The sequence below is a fragment of the Triturus cristatus genome, chromosome 8 (genome assembly GCF_964204655.1).
Source record: "Triturus cristatus chromosome 8, aTriCri1.1, whole genome shotgun sequence".
Classification (NCBI taxonomy): Eukaryota; Metazoa; Chordata; class Amphibia; order Caudata; family Salamandridae; genus Triturus; species Triturus cristatus.
In genome coordinates, this window is record NC_140591.1 from 1,453,706,753 (window position 1) to 1,453,731,226 (window position 24,474).

Here is a 24,474-nt window from a genome sequence, read left to right on the forward strand (position 1 = left end):
CTGCCCTGGGCACCTTGAAAGGTTATCTTGCTGCCATCTCTGCCTTCTTACGGCTTCCTGATCAGCCCTCACTTTTCAAGTCCCCTGTAGTGTCACGCTTTCTTAAAGGCATTACTCACGCGTTCCCTCCTGTCCCTTTTGTAATGCCTCAGTGGGACTTGAATCTTGTCTTAACATTTCTGATGTGCGAACCCTTTGAGCCTCTTCACAATTGTCCTCTTCGTCTTCTCACTCTTAAGACTGCTTTCCTGGTAGCCATCACCTCGGCTAGACGGGTGAGTGAGCTCCAGGCTATATCGTCCAAGCCTCCTTTTCTATCTGTTCATCCGGACAAGGTTGTCCTTCGGCCTCGTCCTTCCTTTCTACCGAAAGTGGTGACCCCCTTTCATCTTGGGCAATATGTCACCTTGCCCACCTTCTTTCCACCTCCGCATCCTTCCAAAGAGGAAGAACGGCTCCACAGTCTGGACCCAAAACGTGCGCTCTCCTTTTATTTGGACCGCACGAAACAGTTCCGGGTGGACGACCAGCTTTTCGTTGGCTACGTGGGTGCTAAGAAGGGAAAAGCTGTGCACAAACGGACCATCTCCCGGTGGGTCGTTTTGTGTATAAAAATCTGTTATTCCTTGGCAAAAAAGGACCCTCCTGTTGGGCTGCGAGCCCATTCTACTCGGGCCACGGCGGCTACTACTGCTTTGGGATGGGGAGTCCCTTTGCAGGACATCTGTCAGGCAGCGACGTGGGCTTCGCTGCACACGTTTGCCAGGCACTATTGCCTAGACAGCCAAGTACGGAGGGATGGCTTCTTTGGACGTTCTGTCCTCCAGGACTTTCTGGTGTGATCTTGGTTCGCAGACCCACCACCGGGGTTGGTATTGCTTGGGTATCTATTCTAAGGTGAGGAATCTAACTAACGTGTTTCTTTCAGATGAACAAGTTACTTACCTTCGGTAACGATGTATCTGTAAGAAACATTAGTTAGTTAGATTCCTCACCGACCCACCCATCCTCCCCGTTCTGCGAACTGACATCTAGGGTTAAGGCTATCCTTTTCAGGGCCCTAGATTTTTTGGCACCAGTGTCGGTCTCTTGCATGGCTCTGCGTTCCTGGCGCGTAAAGCTATGTACAAGAACTGACGTCAGCGCGTGAGGGCGGCGTCTAAGTACTCCGACGACGTCATTCCGGCGCACGACGCCAACGACGGACGCGGAGCCGCAGTCGACGCCTAGCGACGCGCAAGGGGTATTGCTACAAATATCTTCCGGATCCAGTCTGACGCCTGGGGATATTCTAAGGTGAGGAATCTAACTAACTAATGTTTCTTACAGATACATCGTTACCGAAGGTAAGTAACTTGTTCTTTAAGGCAGCTACATGGTCTACACCACACACATTTACCAAACACTATTGTGTAGCTGTGTTAGCACGTTAACACGCTAATGTAGGCCAAGCAGTACCTAAAACACTATTTCAAACAACTACAACATCTACAGGTTAGCCACCACTTTGGGAGCATACTACTTTGTAGTCTATGCAAAGCATGTGTATCTACAGCACACATGCCTCGAACCGATAATGTTACTCACCCAGTAAGCTTCTGTTCTTGGCATGTAGAGCTGTAGATTCACATGTGTCTACCCGTTTCCCTGGGTACCTATAGTTGTTGCAGTTCTTCATTATACCTTCATACGCATGGACATCTCTATACTACACTTACTTACTCCATTTTCACCCTCTTGCGAGAGAACAATCTAACAATGGAGTCGATGACCATGCGCACTATCACCAAAAGGAGGAGTCACCTTACGAGTCGTTACTCCCTCCTGCCAGGACCAGATGTCACCGTACACGGCTCTCATACGATTTACCGAACACAAATACTTCTTGCCTCTGACACCGACCTACACGATCGGGGGAGAGACCAGGGGTCTCCCCCAAATGGACCAATAGGTAGTCCTTCGCAACTAGAGGTAAACTCCTCATTATCTACGCCCCGATACGGACATGCACACCTTGCTGACCTACCTAAGCTCCTCTGGTGAGATAACAGCACTCCTAAATCGTCCTGAAGAAGCCCATGTTTGGGCGAAACACGTTGGCTGTTCACCTATGAAAACCAAGCACATCTGTATTAAAGATACATTAAGGCTACAAACAGCAATGTTGACTTATTGTTTTTTCTGTACACAGATTTTATGATTTACTTTGTCTATATATTGCCTCTCATACCACTTGAATGAATGTTTAACTTTGTGGTCAAGTGGCAGCTGGCCATCTGAGGTGGGCAATATATTGGAACCTATGTGTCTTGACTTGGTAGTGCAATCCTCCGTAACCCGGCTGCCTTTTTCCTAGACTAGCATCTCACGAGTCACCTTACCTCGTGACTAGGAAAGACTTCTTCGAAGAAAAACAACTTGCGAACATCTGGACCCAACACTAGATGGCAGGAGTATGCAAAGCATGTGAATCCACAGCTCTACATACCAAGGACCGATTCTTACTGGGTAAGGAACATTATCCTTTTAAATAAAAATACTTTTCACTTTGAAAAATCTACATTTACAAACTTTTCCGAACAGTTCAATGTTATCCTATGGGGAAAACAATATCATGGCGCAAGAGGTTAAGTAATGCACCTACAATCCTAGTCTTCAGAACCATAAGTTGGCAAGGGTCGGGTGAGTACCAAATTTCACCACCAGCAGCACAGGGGTGGCGGGGTGCAGAGTTCAAAAGCTTAGTTCGGCCCAATGCTTTTCAATGTAGACTGGGGGTAACTGGAGCTACGATGCTTGCAGGTAAGTAGGGGTTTAGGTTAAGCACAGGAGGGGCCGCATAGCAGCACCAAAACATACACCACCAGCGGCACAGGGGGCGGTAGGGTTCAATTTTGACATCGGACGCACAATGCTCTTTAATGGGGATTTCTTCTTTTGGCAAACATGCTGCAGGCGTGGCACTAGAGGTGGCAGAAAGGAGACCAACAACAGGAGAGGTAAGTAGAGATGTAGGAGGTTGTAGGGGTACCGTCTGTTCTGTTCACCAGGGGCTTCGGTGCAGGGGTGCCTTTCGACGTTGAAGTCTTCCTACCCGAGCCGGTTGCGATCACGGGAAGCCTCTGGATTCACACTGCAGGTGTTGTGGAGATCAGGAGAGGTCGGCCAACGCTGGACATGAGGAGACTTCACTGAGACTCCAGAGCGACTTCACTGCACAGGTGAGCCACTCAAATTCGGGCCGTGGGCTTCGGGTGCAGAGTGGGCAGGGATTGCGGTTCCAGCTGGATCCGGAGTACTTGGAGTCGGTTTCTACAGGACAGGTCCGCTGTCTAGAGGAGACTGGAGTCATTGTTGAAGGCAGCAGTCCTCCCAGGGTTCTCAGAGGTCGAATAGCTGCAAGACTGTTTGCAGATTCGCTGAAGCTGGAGACAGGCCGTTTGGGCTGCGGCCAAGGCAGTCGTCTTCTTCATTCTTCTATGCAGGGTCTTCTTCTTGCTTCTTAGGTCGTCGTGCATCTGGTTTCTAGGTCTGGGGGAGCTACCTACATACTAAATCTAGAAGGCGTTTTAGGGGAGTAGTAGGTAGGTACAATAGGCACCTTACCTGGTGTGACTACATCCACTATTATGCCACCCTCCTGTGGGAGGAGACGTTGACATAGCCCTGATTGGGAGGAGTCACCTCATCTTAAGGATGGAGGAGATTGAAAAGTGTGCCTAACTTCGCCTCCTCCACCTGAGTGGTGAAGTTGACAAGGGTGGGCACAACTCCTAGTCTTTGAGTTTTCCCGCCCAAAGTGGGGGTGTAAACCGTGGGATGCCCTCTGCTGCTAGCAGTAGAAGCTGTATTACAAAGACGGCAGGCCTTTGAAGCTTCCCCTTCGAGCACTGACCCATCCTGGGGGAGGAGATGTGACACCTCTGCCCAGGATGTGCATTTTATCTGGTCCCCGAGAGCAGGGGCTCTCCACCCAGGGGTCCAGAAACATGTCTGTGTGTGGCAGGCTGCCTAAAGCCAGTCAGTGCCCACACCAGGGCTGGTAGGTTGTCAGGGGGCACGTCTGAGGTGCCCTCTGAGTACATGTTTTCATAAATATCACACTGGCTTCAGTGTGGCTTTATTACAAGGAGTTGTTTGGTACCAAACACTCCTAGGTTCAGTGAAGCCATCATGGTGCTGTGGAACTCGAGTTGTCAAGTACCCAGCCCATGCACTCTCTATGACTTCCCTGGCACTTAAAATGTTAAGGAATAGACCCTAATGGTGTAGATGCATATATGCTCATGCATGATATGTCCACACCTGGGATAAAGCGCCCCTTGCCTTAGGGCTGGTAAGGCCTGCTAGAGGAGTGACTTACCTATATCTTAAGCAGTGCTAGATGGCATGGCAGACAGGCAGTGTGCCATGTCGACCTGGTCATTTTTTCACCTTACCGGGGCATGCCAGCTGCACGGACAGTGGCATGGTTCTAGTGAGGGGGTCCCAGGTGACCATCTTAAGCCTCCAGGCCCTGGGTACCCAGGTTACCACTTACTAGGAGCTTACAGGGGGGGGGGGCAGAAATACCAACTGTGAACCTGTCTTTTGGGAATGAACACTGGTACTGTAAAACCTGGAGAGCAGGGACCCAGTACACTACAGTCAAAGTTGCATCAAAAGCTAGGCAAAAAGTGTGTGTGATTGCACTGCAACAGAACACCATTTACTCAGAGTGTTTTTTCGTTCTTTGGCCCCGTTTGAAAATCTTCACAAAACTTTCCCAAAAGTATGTCCTCCATCTCCGCTCCCTCCTGGAAAGTTTTGAGGTAGGTAATAAGTCAAGCAGGGGCGATAAAAATGAGGGGGTCCCAAAGCGTAAAATCCCCATGCATTTTCCATAGACAACTTTAAGATGAGCTACAGCAATAACTGCTGAACGGATTTACACCAAATTTGACAAAAAGCTAGATCTTGGTCCGCAGATTGGGCTTTTTGTGAGTTGGTGTAAATCTGTTCAGTAGTTTTTGAGAAATTAATGGACAAAAAGAATTGCATATCTGGACAGTTTGATCCGCGAGAGACTCCAGAGACTCTCATGTGAGCACCAATTTAAAAATGAAGCATTCTCATTGGCCCACGGAGCTTTATCAGCCATGGGCCATCTTGCTCCCACAGGAGTCGGACTTCCGCTGGAGCATCGCTCTGATTCGCTGCCAGCAACATGAGAACAATTTAGCTGGCAGCAGTTACATGACTCTTGGATTTAGTCCACTGTCCTGAAATAAAATAAAATAAATAGTATAAGGGGGCAGGGTAGGGATACCATAACTCCCTAGGCTCCATGGATAGAACCCAAAAGTACCCCCCAGGGCCCCCAAAAAATGCATTGATCCTGCAAAATTATTGCAAAATCAGGGAAAAATGCATTTAAATGGCAACTGCCCTGGGGAAGCTGAATTCGTAAAGGGCTGCTTGGGACCCCTCCTCAAGCATCCAAAGGCCCGGGCCAAATTCTTTTTTTATATGAGGAGCGGCCCCCCTCCCCGAACCTCCAAAAACCCTGGGGAGACCACCTCTGTGCTGGAATGTGTTTATATGGGGAAAGGGGCTGTGTTGTTTCTCTCCCCAAACCTCCAGAGGCCTCAAAGTCAAAATTTGAGAAAATGGGAATAGGGGCTGCCCCAGGGCCTGAAATTTTACAAAGTGAGATGTCATGAGTGATGTCATTAATGATGTCATAGACCGTCATGAGTAATGTCAATTGTTAGGTCATAAAGAGTGCATGGCGCAGGCCCCTGCAAATATCTGTGTTTTGTTTAGGTCAAAATGTTAATGTTATCACTGACAAATTCACCGAACTACATTCAAAGTGAGTCATTTCGCTGTCCTTCAGAAAGAGGAATTCTTTTTAGATATAGATCTTGCTTTGAGCTCTGCCATTGCTTTTCAATTAATACAAATTATATGTTTATCCTTATTTTTGTTGTACAGTCTTACTGACCACTATCTATGCCCACAGAGAGTAATTACAGCGAATACAGTGATGATTATTTGGAGACACGGCGAAGGCGATCAAGGAGGAATTCACAGCGACAGGTCAACTATAAGGAGGATTCTGAAAGTGATGCTTCAAAGAAAAGTGTTCGATTTGGAAGAGGAAAAGAAATGAGACGAATTCTCAAACGAAGGCATACCAGTTCAGATAGTAATGGTAAACATATTGTTTATTTGTATTTAAATGTATGGTTGGAAATTAGAATAGAATGATAGTGAGACTTTTTCAGAATGCCCAACTTCACTTGAATTTAGTTTCCTAACACAACTTTTACTTAGTTGTATTTTGCATCTTTAATACTAGACAACTACCATAATATTGTCTTTTTAAAGTATAAATAGTATATACTAAATTTCATCATAGAAAACAATACAATGTTGCATACTGTGCAACACCCCTTTGCTATATCCCTAGCACATTGACACCTGTGTTAACTCACAATCAATTGTGCTTTGTCTTGGCAGAATTAAAAGTTGATGTTGATGAAAGTATTTTCATTAATGCTGGTCTCTCTTCTTTGTAAAACCCTGAACTGCAGACACAGTTGTTGAGGATGAAGTTGGTAATCAGAACTAGACTGTCTCCTGTACAGCTGCATCTGTGTGGATCTCTAATTCTGTTTTCAGAGCTTCACTGAGGCGAGGATGTCTAGTGGTGGTCTTAAGGTGCAAAATCCCAAAAGGGGACTCAGGGGAACTGGATGAACTCGTTGGAATGTTGGAGATAGTATCAGCGATATAGATGAAGGAGACAGTCCTCCCTTGTCCTGGCATTAAAGAGAGTTCTCCATGATGGCAGCCACTATTTTCATTGTCCGGTGGAGATTTCAAATTCTCGCTGATTGGAAAGTCGACTTGTTTCAGGTGAACTTGCAATATATATACAATTAATTAGGGACTTTGAGCAGCTGTGGACGAAGATCCCAAGTGCAAAGCTCTTCTGCATGGAGGGAAGCTGTATAAGGAAGATGTGTAGGGTTTGTCAATCGCTTAGAAAACGCATCAAAGGATCTCACCATGGTTCGGAGATACCCTGTCAGATGAGTGCAATTTGAAGATAATGTTTTGAGGAATAACCCGGAGTAGAGTTTTTATGAACTTCAGAGGCCACAGGACACGAGGTAAAGAAGGAAGCCAACTTGCAGTTTTTTCTACCTTTGCCTAACTTTGATTTAAGGTTAATTCTAGCCACTTTTCCTTTGGGAGAATGAAACAGAGGGGATTAAGGGCAAATTTAAATGAGATTACTAGCTTCAACATTTGTATAATCAATGAAGGGAGGAAGAAGCTTTGATCCATTCAGCTTCCCGTCAAAGGTCAGTAATCAAAAAGTAGAATGGATCACTTGTACCTGTAATACCAGGGTCAGATGTGGGTACCAACATGAAAACCCTTAATCACGTACAGGTGCGTAAAGCGGTATATCTTGATTCTCCGATTTTAGGAACGTGAAAGCATCATCATTGTTTTTTTTAAACCGCTTTCCTCCACCTGGAGGTTGGACCACTGATTTTAGCAGTAGTGACCAGGAATAGTGTAGAGAAAGTGAGGTGAAGAAAGGTAAAGTGAGTTAAAATTGCTTCGCTCTTCTTCCTAAACAAACATTATTAGGAATAAGTGGTGGCAAGGTTAAAAAGGAGATGGTACTTCTATAGAAATTTTACTGTTCTATAGCACCGTGAAGTTCTAGTGAAGGTCAAACGGTCATCTACCGCTACTGCTAAAATCAGTGGTCCAACCTCCAGGTGGAGGAAAGCATTTAAAAAAAAAAACAATGATGATGCTTTCACGTTCCTAAAAGCGGAGAATCAAGATATACCACTTTACGCACCTGTACGTGATTGAGGGTTTTCATGTCGGTAACCACACCTGACCCTGGTATTACAGGTAAAAGTGATCCATTCTACTTTTTGATTACCTAGCATCAACATTTGTCAACACTCCCACGTAGTCCTTAATAGAAGGTTTTAAGCTCTTTTAATTGTAGTAGGAAAGATGGCAGAAGCTTTAATCAAACCACAAGAAAAGAAGATGGGTATAGTAAAGGAACGTCAAACTACAAAAGGAAGAGAAGTCAATCGAAAAAAGAAGAGTGGTTATGAGGAAATATCTGTTGTCACTCCTGGCATACTGAAACAATATTGCAAACTCTCTGCTCTGGATAATTTACATGGATAAGATAACTGACAAACAAGAGTAAAGTTATGGATGCACAGAAAGTAGCTAAAACAAATTGGGGATTTGACAGATTCATTGGGAGTGGCCAGGCTGTAGGGTACATTGACTTTACCAGCTGACTGAGTTCAGTGTGAAAGGGCAGGACTGCTGTCTCAATTTGCACTGTTTTATTGGCATTTAAGTGTGGTAGAAGAGTTTAGAGTCGTGGGTATACGGTAAGTAGGGGAGCACTAGTTGAGGAAGAATTTCACCTGCTCACTCCATGACCCAATTTCCCAGATGATTTCCCTGGACATGCCCTTGGTATGAGAATAAGTATGGTGCAGAAAGAGGCCACAACTATAAAGTGGGAACAAATTAAATCTCAAGGGGACTATAACATAGGATTGGGAAATCAGTTGAAGTGATAAAGTGGGGCTATTCTTCTTTGAAAGGCTAGATTTGTTGCCTCTATTTAAGAATAGTATAAATTAAAAAGAAATGCAATTGCAATTAAAAGCTTTTCCAATGCACAGCAAAACCATTTGTTAATACAGAATATTAACTAATGGGTTTGCTACCAAACCTAATCACAGATACAAAAGCTATAAAACATGCAGTTGATTATGGCACCTACAGAGCAAATTTATGACAATAACATACTAAAAGATTCACCAACGATAGTTAAAAGTTGATGTACTACAAAAAATGCTAAGCTCTACCGCATACATTTTAGTCTTGAGAGCTTCTGAAAATCTGTAGCTTCAAATGTTTGAATAACGCTGATAATTATTTTATTGTGTTTTATTTGCATAACCCTTGGCTGATTTCTGTGTAGTTTGCCTAGCCTCGTTAAAGACTGTGAGTAAATATTTTTTAATCTGAAACATCAGTGCTGAACGAATGCAGGTAATATGGTTACTATGGTTCTGATACTGTGAGAAAGTGCCCTCTTTCTGCATGGTTGCCCCCGCGTGTTGCTGAATTGCTGATGTGCTTTGACTGAGTGTGCCATGGGCTCCTGCTAATCAGGTACACAGGGCCTATGTTCTTTCCCTAAAACTGCATTGAAGCCTAACCCCAATTGGCATCTCTGGCCACAGGTCAGCCCCTGGTAAATGGTACCACCAGTGCCCAGGGCACTGTGACCAGAGAAGGCCTCTAAGGGCTGCAGCACTTATTGTGCCACCCTTAGAGGTCCTGTACCTTCACACTCACACACTGCTTTTGCAGGCTGCGTGTTATGGTGCAGAACAAAGTGAAGAGTCGACATGGCACACATCCCTGTGTGCCATGCCTACAACCCACTGCCCTGGCATAGGTCAGTCACCCCTCTAGCTGGTGCACTATACCAGTGGTGAGGGTACAGGTGCATGAGCCCTGTACCCCTACAGTGTCTAAGTCCATTCTTAGACATTGTAAGTGCAGTACTGCCATTAAGAGTCTATGGTGCTGGGAGTTTGTCATTACGAGCTCCATTACACCATAATGTCTACACTTAAAACGGAGAAGTTTGGTATCAAACTTCTCAGCACATTAAACCCACACTGATGCCAGTGTGGGATTTAATGAATTGTGCACACCGAGGGCATCTTAGAGATGCCCCCTAAAAACTAACCTACCACTAGTGTCCAGGCTGAGTGGCTGCTTTCAGATGCCACCACCAGACATGTTTCTGGACCCCTGGGTCGAGAGCCTGCTGCTCTTCGGGGCTTGAAACAATGCACATCCTGGGACAAGGTGCCAAGCCTCCTCCCCCCAGGATGGGCAGGGTTCACGAAGGGGAAGTTTCAAAGGCTTGCCACCTTTGTGAGCTTCCCCAGGTCACTTACTGCTTTCAGCAACTGCTCCCCACTGGTTCTGACCCCCACTTTGGGCGGGAGAACCGGCGGGAAAAACAAGTGAGGAAGAGAAGCGTGCCCACCTCTGCCAACCCCACCGCTCAGGTGGGGGAGGAGAGGTGAAGCACACCTCTGTCCCCGCCATCTTGCAGGTGGGGGGGGGACTCCGCCAACCAGGTAAAGGCTTATGCCCCCCTCCCACTGGAGGGTGGCATAATAGGGAGTGTACCCACCCCAGGGAAGGGACCCATTGGTCCCAACCTTTACCGTCCTGAAACGCCCCTAAATGTAGTATTTAGAGGCAACCCTGAACCATGCCTCCTGAGACGAGAAGAGACAAGAAGAAGGAGGACCAGATAGCTGCGCTGAAGGAAGAAGAGGAGGACAACAACTGACTTGGCCCCAGCCCTACCGGCCTCTCCCGACCTCAATCTGCTCCAGCAAAGTCCCGGTGTGTCCTGCAGCCCCCCAGAACCCGGAGGGCCTGCCCTGCCCTGTCTTCCCCCACCAGACACCCACGGCCCAAGTTCAAGTGGCCCAACACCACAAGGAGGTCTCCCCGGCGATCCTGACCTTGGATCTGGTGATCCCTGACCTGCCTCGAGTCTCCTGACGGCGCCTGCAGCCCCTTTCTGGAGGATCCCTCCGACCGGAGCCGGTAAGAAGAACTCAACGCCAAAAGACACCCTTGCACCTGATGCCCCACGGCCTTGGGTGGCCCAGCCGATGGTGTGCCGGCATCCCACGACATCCCAACTTACCTCTCCAACCAGTGGTCGCCTCAAGAAGATCTTTGTGCCCAAGCCTGCAGTGTTTGTTTAAACCGGAGAATCCACATTGAAAGTCACAGGACACCCCAAGCCAAAACAGCACCCTGCACCCGCCCACCCTGGTGCCGCTTTGGATGCTAACTTGAACCCCCTTTTGCCCTGAGCTTAATTCCAGGTGCTTTGCTCCCACAACCTTGTGGCCCGCTTGTGAGCAACCACCAACCGGAGGCACTATTCCCCCATTGAATAACATGGGGCTAAGCACTCTGCACCCGGCCGCCCTAGTGCCGCTGAGGGTGCTTTGAGAGTGCATCCTGAGGGAACCCTTGTTCTAACCCCAGAAAACCGACTCCCTTAAACTAAGTACTTACCTTTAAACCGATAACTTCTTTTTCTCCCATATGATTGCATTGACTGCTTTTCTGTGAAAAAGGTTCCAAGTGTGGAGTTGGTAAATTGTATGAAACCTTAAGAAACTGTATATTTACAAAAACTGACTTACTTTATCTAGGAAATGTCCCAGTGTGATATCTAGGTATATCACACCTTGTAGAAAAAGTAACTCAAAAAGTAATCTGACAAGTAACTTACAAAGTAATCTCAATAGTAACTGAAAATTCCAACTGTTTTATGAACAAGTGGCTTACATGTAACCAATCCAATTGCATTCAGTTGCATTCAAACTGTATTTAACTGCATTTTTCTTGCAAAGTACTATTACACTTACCTGTACCATGCCTGGCTTCATTCTAGAAATAGAAAACAACTAAATAATAATTTTATACCAAACAAATTGGTCATAGTTCAGTCTTTGAGTGTGTGAAATCATTTCTTGCCTGAGTGTGTGCAATAAATGCTTAACACTACCCTCTGATAAAACCTTACTACTCGTCCACACTTCCACAAATAGAGAGTAAGGTGTTACCTACTTTAGCCTCTGCCTATCTATGGGATCCACTAGACTCAATGCACACTATACCTTACTTTAGTATAGTATATACAGAGCCAGCTTCCTAAATTGGTCAATACCTGATCACACAATAGAACTTCTAAATTATCTTTAGAATTCTGATTTTTTTTAATTGACAAATTGTAACAAATTACTAAGTCTTGTTAGGGCGTTGGTTAAGTCCCTTTAGAATTTTAGAAATATAAAAACTCATCATAATTAGGGGTAAGAGGGTTAGAATCTTTTTATAGAATGTCTCTTAACAAGAACTCAGCTATTAGTGAAAATATAACCAATGACATGGAGTACATGGTTGAGTAGCTCGACCTCACCCCATATCTCCATTTAGAATTTAGGAAGTTACGGTCTCGGTGTAAACTTAAAAATATTACCATGGGTTCCCATCCCTCTAAACAAAAGCTCCGGGAGCGGTTTGCAGGGTATGCTAAGGACCACCCCTCGGAGCAAGGTGAAGACCTCTCAGATGAAGGGGATAGAGGGGATGAGGTTAACTTCCAACCTCCCTTGCTTTCTAGGGTGAACAGGGCCCCTGTGCCCCTGACTTCAAGACTACATTTTACAGCACCTAGATCCCACACAGGTGGGCAAGGTGCTTCTTAGTCCATTGAGGACAGCCTCAATGAGGTGATCAACCTCTTAGTGAGGTTACCCAAAAGATTATACCTAGAGACCAGACTCCTGGCTCTAGAAAGAGCAGAGATGGGCTTAGCTCCCATCAGTGGTGGCAGCAACCTAATAAATAGGGACAGAGAGCAATCTTATGATCCCAAAATCCCCAAAGGGATTGTCCCCAAATTTGAGGAAGGTGATGACTTCACCAAATGGTTCACAGCTTTTGAGAGAGCTTGTGAAATGGGGGGGGGGGGCACTCCTTTGGGAACTGTTCACTGGTCACTGCAAAGACAGACCCCTGACCCTTACAGGGGCAGATGCTGGGTCTTATGACCTCAAGAAGAACACTCTGATTGAGGGCTTTGGGCTCACAACTGAGGAATATAGGATTTGATTCAGAGAGGCTCCAAAAACCAGTCCTGGATCTCAATGAACTATACAATCTTTTTATGGAAGAACATATTTTGAGTAATTGCACTAATGAAAAGTTGTATGAACATCTGGTAGACCTAGGTATAATTTCTCCCCAAGAATTGGGAAAGAAGGCAGACCACTGGGTCAAGACTAGGGTAACAAAAACAGCTACTGGGGGTGACCACAAGAAAGGGGTTACCAAACCTCCCATGGGGAAAGGGGGTGAGAACCCCAAAGACATAAAACCAGAGTCTTCTAAAGGGCCTCACAAACCTGCTCAAGGGAGTAAGTCCCAAAACTCTTCTCAGTTCAATGGTAGGTACAAAGGGAAGAACTTTGATCCCCAGAAGGCCTGGTGTTTCAACTGTAAGGCGTTGAGACACTTAACTAGAGATTCTACTTGTCCTAACAATAAGCCCCCTTGTCCTCCTCCAGTTAGTACTGGTGTAGCCAATCTCCAGATGGGATCAACGGTGTGCTCAGAGCAAATCCGGGTTGACACTGAAGCAGTTCTAGTCTCCGAGGGTGAAGTTGTGTTTGCCACTTTAGCTGTGTGGCCTCCCAACTTAAAAATGTATTTGCAATACCTTAGATAAATGGGACTAGGATAGAAGCCCTGTGGGATACAGGTGCCATTGTCACCATGGTGAAAGACACACTGGTTTCCCAAGAGCAATACCTGATTGTAAAGTCTTATCCAGTCACCAACGCTGACAGTGTTACTACTAACCATGCAATCAAAAGATGGGAGAGAAAGAGGTTGAGGTTAGGTTCACCCTCCTAACTGAATGAAGTTTCACAAAATCTGGAATACCAGAATAAAAACCTAACCGTTTCCGCAAGTCGCAGCACGCCTCAATCCACAGCGGATTGAGAGGACCCCGGTGATGAAGCATGCCACCTAGGGGAAACCGTGGTGGGTGAGGGGACTCTAGAAAATAATTTTTCTTTCTGGAAAGAGGATTTTCATACATGTTCAGTGAAAACCCTGTTCTTCCCCATGGTTAGGTTTTTACACTGGTATTCCAGATTTTGTGAAACTTACTACTAACCATGCCATGGCTATCGTAATATTAGACAGTGTTGGGTGAGGGGGTTTACAGGCCTGAAATAAAGTAGTGGTCTCTCCAAAACCTCCAGCTGCCTATCTGCTTGGAAAGGCCCTGGAGACCTCGGCATGGGCTGAGGTAGAATGAAAAACCCATGCAGCAATGCTAGACATCCATGAGATTGTGTGCGTCAAGACTAGTGCACAGAGCCGAAAACAAGGTAAAAAAACTAGTTCGGTGTGATAAAAAGAATAATTTTTTGCTCAGTTTTTTTAAACTACCCCGGGGGGAATGGGATCCCCAAGGTCAGGCCCTAAGGCAACCCACCAATTGTGCACAGTAATCAAGTATTACTTTACGTTAAATACCTAGACATTTACTGAAAGAAACAAAGTTTAAAGTAACGTTATAGTTGGGTGAATGTCAGCGACAACATTAACGTTTTGAACAAAACAAAAAAAATACCCAGATATTCAGCAGTTATACTCAGGAGCACTAACTATAACTTGCACCCCCGCTATGCACTGCTTATGACCTCACATATGGCATCACTGATGATCTGTTCTATGACATAATTGATGACATAGTCCAATGACTGTGCTAGGTTGTTTTATAGTTTACATAGTGGCGGGTAACTAGCTACGTGGATTCAAAAACAGCAGGAAAATGTCATCTAGTACCTGGATCTGACTGCTATTCAGTTGGCACTCAGAGCATATTACATGATAATTTGAGGCAAAACAGTCCTAGTATAGACGGCCCCTGTGTCCTCCATGTACTACATCCAGAAACAAGGAGGGACTCCCTATTCTCATCTGTCAGCACTAGCCCAAAAGATCTGGCATTGGGTAATTCACTGCCTCACTAGCTATGCGGGACGCATCAAGAAGTTTACAATGTATCGTCAAGTACTTCCAGAGGTACTTTCAGAACTTTGACACACCCATAGTCGATTTGTTTGCCTCTGTAGAAAATACAGAAATGGCCAAAACGTCACCTCCACGTTCCTACACCCTCCGTTCATGGACAATTCACTATGGATGAATTTGTGAGGGATCAATGCATACTCCTCTCTACTACTGTCTCTATACATATTTTAGCACTGGCGGCCACATGATTTTGTGACCTTCAACTTCCTGAGGAGTAGTTGTAAATCCTGCATGAGGCACGCTAGCCCACCATACATGCATGCTATACTGCAAAATGAAAACGATGTGTCCTTACTGGCCAAGTAAAGAAACCAAAACACCCAAAGCAACGGTGCAGGATATCATGCGTTACCTACTGCACCTTCAAAAAGCTTCAATAGCAGCATTCGCATCTCTATTCCGTTATACTTAGTGGTTGTGCCAGCCTACATGCAAAACAGAGAACACACTTCTTGTTTTAAATTCCTGTAGTTATAAGTGAGTTGCAAGCACTGACAGTGGAGTAACGTTTTATACAAGTTCACACAGGGCTCAGGACAAAACCAAAGCTTTTAACCAAGTAGGTTTCTCCTTTCCATGTGAATCAGGCAGTGGAGTTTCCTATCTTCTTTCCACATCCTGACACAACGGCAGAGAGGGCATTACACAAATTAGGTGTCAAGAGAGCTCTAATGTACTACATTGATAGGACAAAAGTAAACCGAAAGACCAAGCAACAGTGGCTTTTATGAAGCCCCTCTTGGGAAATCCCATTTCTAAGTATTGTATGGTGAGATGGAGGGTAAAATGCTTACTCACAATATTTGCTAATGGAAAAGGTCCACTGCATGCTGCTCACAAGGCACATTAAACTAGAAAGATGTGTGCAACTGTGGCTTTTTTAGGGAACATTCCAGCAGCAAAGATCTGTATAGCTGCTATATGGTTAACTCCAGACACATTCACTAACCATTATTGTAGTGATATTCAAGATTGGGAAGAGGCTTTGGTTGACCAAATGTTGAAACGTTACTCTAAACATTTGCGTCATCTGCTTGCTAGCTTCTGCTTGCATGAGGGAGTACTGCTATTTAATCCATGAAAAGCATGTGCTCTACAACAGCACATGCTACAAACAGGAAATGTTAGTCACCCTGTTACCATTGGTTTGTAATGAGGTAGATTAACATACACTCTCCCAGAAACAAATAATGAATTAAGATATTTGGTATTGCGTTTGAGTCCCAATTCACCCTATACGTATGTTCTTCACGCTACTCCCCTTTTCATTACTCACCCGCTGTGGAAAACAGTCTGATGGAGTCTTTCATCTGGTGCATTATAGATTAGGGAAGAGTCACAGGATATCTCAAGATCGAAAATCACTGAAGCAAAATAACACAAGATGGCAGGAGTTTTTCAAAGCGTGCAAATCTCCAGCACTAAAAGCTATTAACAAATGGTTACAGGGTGAATAACATTTTTTATTTTTACTGTTTGTAATCCAGATTTTTTGGAGCCTCAGTTGGCAAAGTGCCTTATTGTAAAAAACATTTTAGGTGCTTTGGTATTATCCTCATTATCCAGTTCAAGGGGACCCTCGAGGTATTAATTAATGTCTTATCACTGTTGCACAGGGGTACGGAAATGCAGGTACACTTTCTATTTTATGTCCATTGTACTTCAGGCCGCTTAAGAATATTTAGTTCCTTTATTTAAAAGTATGAGCAACACTTCAGGAGGCTTAAGAATATATAAAACGTACAAGGATGTTCAGCTAATTTTTGGTCTGGCTAGATACTTAATGTAATCTTGAAATATCTGCAAGCATCATCTCAAGAAGATTTAGGGTCCCATGTCATAGAAGAATATGAAAGGAAAGATGAACTTCTGGTAATTGTTTTTTGTGAATGACATATAATAGGCTTTATTTCCTAGTCCCCGATTGCAGAACATACACCAATGAGGACCTAGGAAACATTTTTGCAGTGGAAAACATTTGTCCTTTGGCCACTTTTTTCTGCTGCCTTGTCCCTTTGCCTCATACCACACGATTATGGATGAGCTTGCTGGTTCATTCAGTGCCTATGAATATTCTTGAGGCTCTCAGATGGAGAAGCAAAAGTTACTTATACTCAAAGTCCTCCTTCATAGAAATCTGTACTAAATTTATGATCAGTCAGCCCACTTCTCTTGCAAGCCACGAAAGTTGATCTAAATGGAAACCCATGCAAGATGTCTATTAGCATTGTTGAATATATTGTCAATTTTAATGTAAAATATGTTATTGGATTTTATGGCTACAGAATGAAATTGAGGTGTAGAAATCCAAATACTAAAATAATACAGTAGAAGAAATAAACCCTTCTGGCTCTCTCTCCTCCCCTCCTCACCCTAAAACAGACCGCAGTCGTTACACAGTGAAGTGAAAATCCTCCTTTCCTCAAGTTAACTAGTTTCTGGGGTTTCCAATCTGTCAGCCTCACTCTTTGGTCCAAGAGAAAAGTTGAGTTGCTGTGGATGGAGAGCATGTTATCTGTTGCTCAAAATCTAGGTCATCATTGGGATGCCACACTGAAACATATGATCCTTTTGGTTCATTAACGAGTAATGTTTTCTAGAGCAAGGGCTTTTCGAAAATGTCTGTGTCTAGTGTGCAAATCAGAGATAAAAACTAGCAACATTTTTACAGAGCCCAATAAATGATCAAAAAAAGTCTGGATCTTCATCAACAGCTTGACCTTTTTGCTCAGTTCAATCTGGCTAAGTATCTCCTTTCACAAGGTCTTGATGGCATAAAATCACGCCAGATGTGCTCCATCCGCGTCTCTGATACCACCACAGATGTCCTGCGTAGAAGTTTATTGAACACATTTTGACATGCCAGCTGCACTCTTTCTTAAGTGCCATTATGATCTTTTTTTGAGAAGTCTGCTTATTATTTTCAACATGAAAGCAATATAGCCAAAGAAAAACCATAGAGAAATCATACATTGCCATTCAATACTGTATATAGGCAGAGACTGCAATCCTTTCCTGCGCAGTCTATTATACATTGCCCACATCACATCCTTCGGCCACGCCCACATTTTCCAATATACCATGACGATCAGAAGCCACATTCCATACCAGACTCAATAAGCATTGCACCTGGGTTACCCCTGTAGTCATTCCACATTCCCCAGATCTTCGCCCATTTCTGTGAGCCCCTCCTCCTTTCATAGACTACCTTTTCAGCAAACGTGCATCAATCCATGTTGTTTTCCCAGTCCCTTAATTGCGGTGGCTGCTCCACCTCCCCCATAAATGTGCGCCATTCTGTTTAGCTACCATTAGTCCAAATATGACCCATAGTCTATCCATGCGATTCAAGTTTGATGCGTCGCATATATTGAGAAGACACCATTTAGCAGTAGAATCTCAAGTACATTCACAGACAGTGCTTATACATTCAACCACAGCAATCCGGTATTTTTGTAACACCAGCAATCCCATTGAATATGAAAAAAGTACCTAACTGACCGCAGCATCTACGAGACCCAATGTTACATCACTCAAATACAAAAGTATTGTCAGCATACAATAAAATGACATGAGTTTGGTAAGTCAGTTCCATACCCAGATTGCTACCCAACCCCCTTAGGCACACTAACCAGGGAACAGCCCTGTCAAGTCCCTCTTCACAACTTGGAAGCTTGTTTTATCTATCAACTGCATACTCTGGCAACAGGGTCAGTACATTCCAGAGAGATCCACACCATCACTTCGAATCCCATGCCTAGCCTCCTCAGTTTTGCAGCGTGAATCTTTCTGGATTCACTATGCTGTGCATTATTCCGCGATCTTGTGGTTGGGTCCGGATTCGTAGTCTTTCTTTTTTTTTTTTTTTTTTTTTTTTGTAGCCCAGGTGGGCGGCGACGACCCACCATTTGGTGCACCTCTCGTGACGTCGTCGTGCTTCCTGCAGAAGTCCCACCTTTGGGGCGCCATCTTCAGATTCTTTTTTCCGCCGTTGGGTCTGGATCGTCATCGGAAAGCTCCAGAATTACAATCGAAGGAAGAAGAAGCAAAAGCGAGTTTCGTGGATAACTAACTACGAAGATATCACAGGAAAGGAATATATTACATCAGGAGCACGAAGAAGGAAGTTTTGCGCCTTTTTCTTCGACGCCCTTGGAGAATGCGCATTCAGAGGCCATGAGCGCAATGGACAAGACGCCATTCAAGTTCTGCCCTAACTGCCACCACAAGTTCGCGCAGAAGGACCAGCATCCGGTCTGCAACCTCTGCCTACCGGTCGACCACCAGAGTAAGGACTGCAACGCCTGCTCAGCCTTCGCGCCGAAGGCGCTCCGGGTGAGAGAACGACAGAGAAGAGCCAACGCCAGCATGGAGGGCAAGAGTAAGGCCCCGTCGCTCTACGATCTGGGCCTCTCCACGGACGATGAGGACAACGTCGCCGAGGGACCCGAAAACTTCACGGTCGTAGAGACGAGGTAAGAGAATCGTTGAGCTCAAAACAGAAAATACCTCGAAAACCCGAGGGTGACTCGAGAAAATCTGAGTCAAAGTCCACGAAGGCAGCCCCGGCGCCGAAAACTTCGACGACCAAGGGGGGAACCATGGACAAGAGGCCGAGCGGATCCTTCGAAAAGGACTCCCTGGTGCCGAAAGACGCCGAAAGGCAAGGATCGTCGAAGACAACCCATGAAACGGGACGCTTGACGCAGAAGGAACGGTCGGCGTCGACGCAAGTTCCGTCGAAAAGGCCCGCGGTCGACGCCAAAAGCATCTCCGAGATGGAGAAAAAGAAGAGGCGGCTCGAGGCCGAAATGGAGAACATCCTTCAAAGGAAGAAGGAGTTCGACGCCAAGATGAAGGAATTCAAGATTCCAACGGCTCCACTGACGAACGTCGTCGAAATCGAGGACGAATTCGACACCGAGGGGCTGACGAGAGATCTTGAAGAGGAAGACGAGACCTATTATGAAGGCGAAGCCGAGGAAGAAGACCAGCAGTAGTTCTACAGCTCGGCGCCATCTACCAGCCACGACATCGAATGGCAGGATCTCGACACCGAAAACCCGGAGGAGCCCGTGGACACGTAACCTTCGAGGCCTTCGCCACCCGACGACATCGGGGTGTACAATATGGTGGTCAGGAGCGCAGCGACAGCCTTCGGCGTGAAACTGGATGAAGAGAGGCCGAAAGCCGATTTCCTCCTCGAGACCCTGCTCCCCATCCAGACGAGGAGCCAATTCCTTCCCATGCTACAAAGTGTGATGAATCAGGGGAGAGAGGCCTTTAAGGAACCAGCGACTTGCCGTTCGATCACGCCCAGGACGGAGAAGAAGTATAAGCACTCTTCTCTGGACCCCCCTTACATCAAGGGTAGTATCACTGCCGACTCCATCATAGCTTCCACGGCCAGGAGAAGGGCCAACGTGCCAGCAACTTCGGGGCCACCACCAGATAAAGAGAGCAGGAGGATAGACCTCACGGGAAGAAAGGTAGAGAGGAACGCCGCAATGCACTGGCGCATGGCGAATTCCAATGCACTCCTCAATAGGCACCAGTACCAGCACTGGGACGAGATGGGGGAGCTAGTAAAACACCTCCCCGAAGAATACCGACAAAGAGCCTCCCACCTGGTGGAAGAAGGAAAAAACATCGCCAACTCTTGTATAAAGACGGCGCTGGACGGGGCAGAGACTTCGGCGAGACTAATGGCCATAGGGGTCACCGAGAGAAGACATGCATGGCTCAGAATCTCGGGATTCAAACCGGAGGTGCAGAACAACATCCTTAGCACCCCCTTCAACGGAGAAACACTGTTCGGAGCAACAGTAGACGAGAAACTCACCCAGCTGAAAAAAGAAAACGAAACGGCGAGGTCCATGGGGGCCCTACAGCTAAGAGGGATGAGGAGAGGCAACCCCTCTAGAAGACCCTACGGTCGGGGAGGAAGCCAGCAGGGAGCGTCGCACCAGACGTTCCAGCAGGGTCAGCAGGGTGATAGCCACGGACAACAAGGTCAACAGAAGCAAAACTGGCAGTACCAACCTCGGGGCCAGTCCTTTCGCGGGAGAGGGAACGGACGTGGCCAGAGGAGGAGAGGGAGTGACCAACCCTCATGAAAGTGACTCAGCACGCAGGAAGACGCCTACCCTCGACATGCCCCCAAGGGTGAGGCGCAATACAGTAACATCAAGGGGGAGAGAAGAGTCAAAAGCCTACGAGCATCCAACACCAGTAGGCGGAAGGCTGAGGATCTACCTCCAAGAGTGGCGGCGTATAACCACAGACAAGTGGATACTGAACGTCATGCAATACGGATACTGCGTGGATTTGGAGAAAAGACCTCCGAACAGAAGACCAAAGGGAAGGCAGAGATCGGCTCAAGAACTGGCCCTACTCAGAGAAGAAACCCTGAAACTACTAGAAAAAAGAGCCATAGAGGCAGTGCCGTTCAAAGAACGCAACAAAGGGGTCTACTCGAACTATTTTGTGGTCCCGAAGGTAGACGGAAACGTCAGACCCATCCTGGACCTGCGATACCTAAATAAGTTCATCAGAACGCAGAAGTTCAAAATGACTTCGCTGCAGGAAGTGCTCCCCCAAATAAGAGACGGGGACTTCATGGTTACCGTGGATCTCAAGGATGCCTACCTGCACATCCCAATAAACAGAAGGCACAAGGGACTTCTAAGGTTCAACATCGACCAGGAACACTACCAGTTCACAACCCTGGCCTTCGGGCTAAAATCGGCGCCAAGGGTTTTTACAAAATGCCTGTCGGTGGTCGAGGCCCACCTACGAAAGCAGGGGATCCATGTCTACCCCTACCTAGACGACTGGCTGGTCAAGGCAAACACACGCGAAAAGTGCGAGAGACACGCAACACGCGTGACAGACACTCTGACGAACCTGGGGTTCTCGATACACTGGGGGAAGTCATCGCTGGAACCGGAACAGGTGAAGATTTTCCTGGGAGCAAAAATCAACACCCTGAACAGCACAGTGGTGCCCAGCGACAGGAGAACGGATGCCCTACTGAAGGAGACATGTCTCTACCAGAAGGGGCGAGCTCTGACAGTGAGGTCAGTGAGCAAGATGATGGGGATGATGGCGTCATGTATCCAGCTGGTGCCGAATGTACGCCTGCACATGAGACCATTCCAAGAATGGCTACGACAACAATGGTCACAAGCAAACGACAGTTGGGAAGATCTAGTGGTTGTTACGCACGCAGTGCAGGAGGAGATGACTTGGTGGAACAGAGACAACATGACAGCAGGGAGAAGCCTGACACCACCAAACCCAACAATGACCATTACCACGGACGCATCGCAAAAGGGATGGGGAGCGCACATGGACAACCTCAGAGTGAGGGGTCTGTGGGCTCCAGCAGATGCGGTACGCCATATCAATTACCTCGAATTGAAAACCATTCTGCTAGCCCTGAAGGCATTCGAGAGGCACCTGTACAACCAGAGGGTGGTGGTTCAAACAGACAACACCACGGCAAAGTTCTATATCAACAAGCAGGGTGGGACACAGTCGTTCCCTCTCTCCTCTCTGGCACAGGAGATTTGGAGATGGGCCATACCTCTCAGGATAGATCTACTGGCAATTCACCTTCCGGGGAAGGACAATGTGGAGGCAGACTGGCTAAGCAGGCAAACCTCGGCATCACACGTGTGGGAGCTCAATGGCCAGGAAACGGAGAAGCTTTTCCAGAGATGGGGAACTCCCACAGTAGACCTGTTTGCAACACGCCAAAATGCAAAATGCCAAAGCTTCGCGTCCAGGCAACCAGATCAGCAATCCCAAGGAAATGCCCTATGGATAAGCTGGTCGAGGACATTTGCCTACGCCTTTCCACCGATACCCCTGTTGCAAAGAGTGCTCGACAAGTGCAGAACCAGCAACATGACTCTGATCCTAGTGGCTCCGCAGTGGGCAAGACAGACATGGTTCTCACAAATTCAAGAAATGGCACTGGGCAATCCCCACAGGTTCGAGAGAAAAAGGGATCTGCTCTCCATGCAAAACGGAGAGGTCCTGCATCCGCAGCCAGAGAGCCTCAACCTGGCGGCATGGCTCCTGAAGACCTAGAGTTCGCTCACCTTAAATTGCCTCCTAGCACTATGCGGGTGCTACGGGAGGCAAGGAAACCAACTACACGAAAATGCTACAGCGCCAAATGGCAGAGATTTACTGTGTGGTGCAGGAAGAAGGGCCTGCAAAACAGAATGACAAGAGACTCAACAGTACTGAGGTACCTCACACACCTTCTAAAGAGTAACCTCTGCTCGAGCTCCCTAAGGGTACACCTAGCGGCGATCGTTGCCTACACCAGAGGTGAGAAGGGTGGAAGTTTCTTCACTTCGCAGGTCGTGAAGAGATTCATGGAAGGAGCCAAAAGAATTGCCCCTCCTAAAAGGTTGCCGCCGCCAGCATAGAATCTCAACGTGGTACTGACGGAGCTCATGAAGGCACCGTTTGAACCCATTCACAAGGCCACACTGCAAATGTTGACGATGAAAACGGCCTTTCTGGTGGCCATAACCTCACTACGCAGGGTGAGCGAGCTTCAAGCACTAACACTACAGGAACCCTAAATTCAGATTCACAAAGACAGGGTAGTCCTGAGGACAGACCCACACTTCATGCCCAAGGTGGTGTCGGCGTTCCACATGAATCAGAGTATTCAGATACCAAGTTTCTTCCAAAACCCGACTTCAAACGCAGAAAAGGCTCTGCACACCCGCGACGCTAGAAGAGCGGTGATGCACTACATTGAGAGAACCAAGGAACTCAGGAAATCAAAGCAGTTGTTTGTGTCCTTTGCTACTAGCTTCATGGGTAGACCAGTGACTAAGGGCACCATCGCTAGATGGATTGCCCTCACTATTCAATTCTGCCACAAACAGGCTGGACAGGAGCTAGCGGAGGGGCCTCAGGCTCACTCCACAAGGAAGAAGGGGGCCACCGTTGCCTTCCTGGCGAACACGCCCATTCAGGACATATGTCTAGCGGCAACTTGGGCATCTGTGCACACGTTCACGAAACACTACTGCGTGGACATTCAGATGAACAAGGGAGCACAGGTTGGACAGAAGGTGCTTCAACACATTTTCAACGACCAACGCTCATCTACCACCCAGCCACCACAAAATTAGGGAAAAACCGCTACAAAGTCTATGCACAGCATAGTGAATCCAGAAAGATTCACGCTGCAAAACGAATAGTTTCTCACCTGTCGGTGTAGTTTTGCAGCTGGAAGATCTTTCTGGATTCACTAGCGAACCCACCCACCTCCGCCAGGAAGATGAGGCTGGAGGAAGAGGGGGTGAAGTGGAAAACATCAGGAGAAATAATAACGTACAGAAAATGAACTGAAGGACTAATCAATCGCCTAGGGTTTAAAAGAAAAAAAAAAGGGGGGGGGGAAGAACCCGAAGATGGCGCCCCAAAGGTGGGACTTCCGCAGGAAGCACGACGACGTCACGAGAGGTGCACCAAATGGTGGGTCGTCGCCGCCCACCTGGGCTACAAAAAAAACAAAAAAACAAAAGAAAGACTACGAATCCGGACCCAACCACAAGATCGCGGAATAATGCACAGCATAGTGAATCCAGAAAGATCTTCCAGCTGCAAAACTACACCGACAGGTAAGAAACTATTTGTTTTGTGAATAAATATTGCCAC

The 24,474-nt window shown here is 46.6% G+C and overlaps 1 protein-coding gene across 1 annotated transcript in view; it reads left to right on the forward strand.

The window, feature by feature from the left end:
• The window catches only part of RSF1 (remodeling and spacing factor 1), a 705,323-nt gene that overhangs the window by 674,473 nt on the left and 6,376 nt on the right, over positions 1 to 24,474 (forward strand). Inside the window, exon 15 of the mRNA XM_085623248.1 lies at positions 6,005 to 6,196. Coding sequence (XP_085479374.1) covers positions 6,005 to 6,196 — 192 coding nt within the window. The remainder of the gene's footprint in view (positions 1 to 6,004; positions 6,197 to 24,474) is intronic.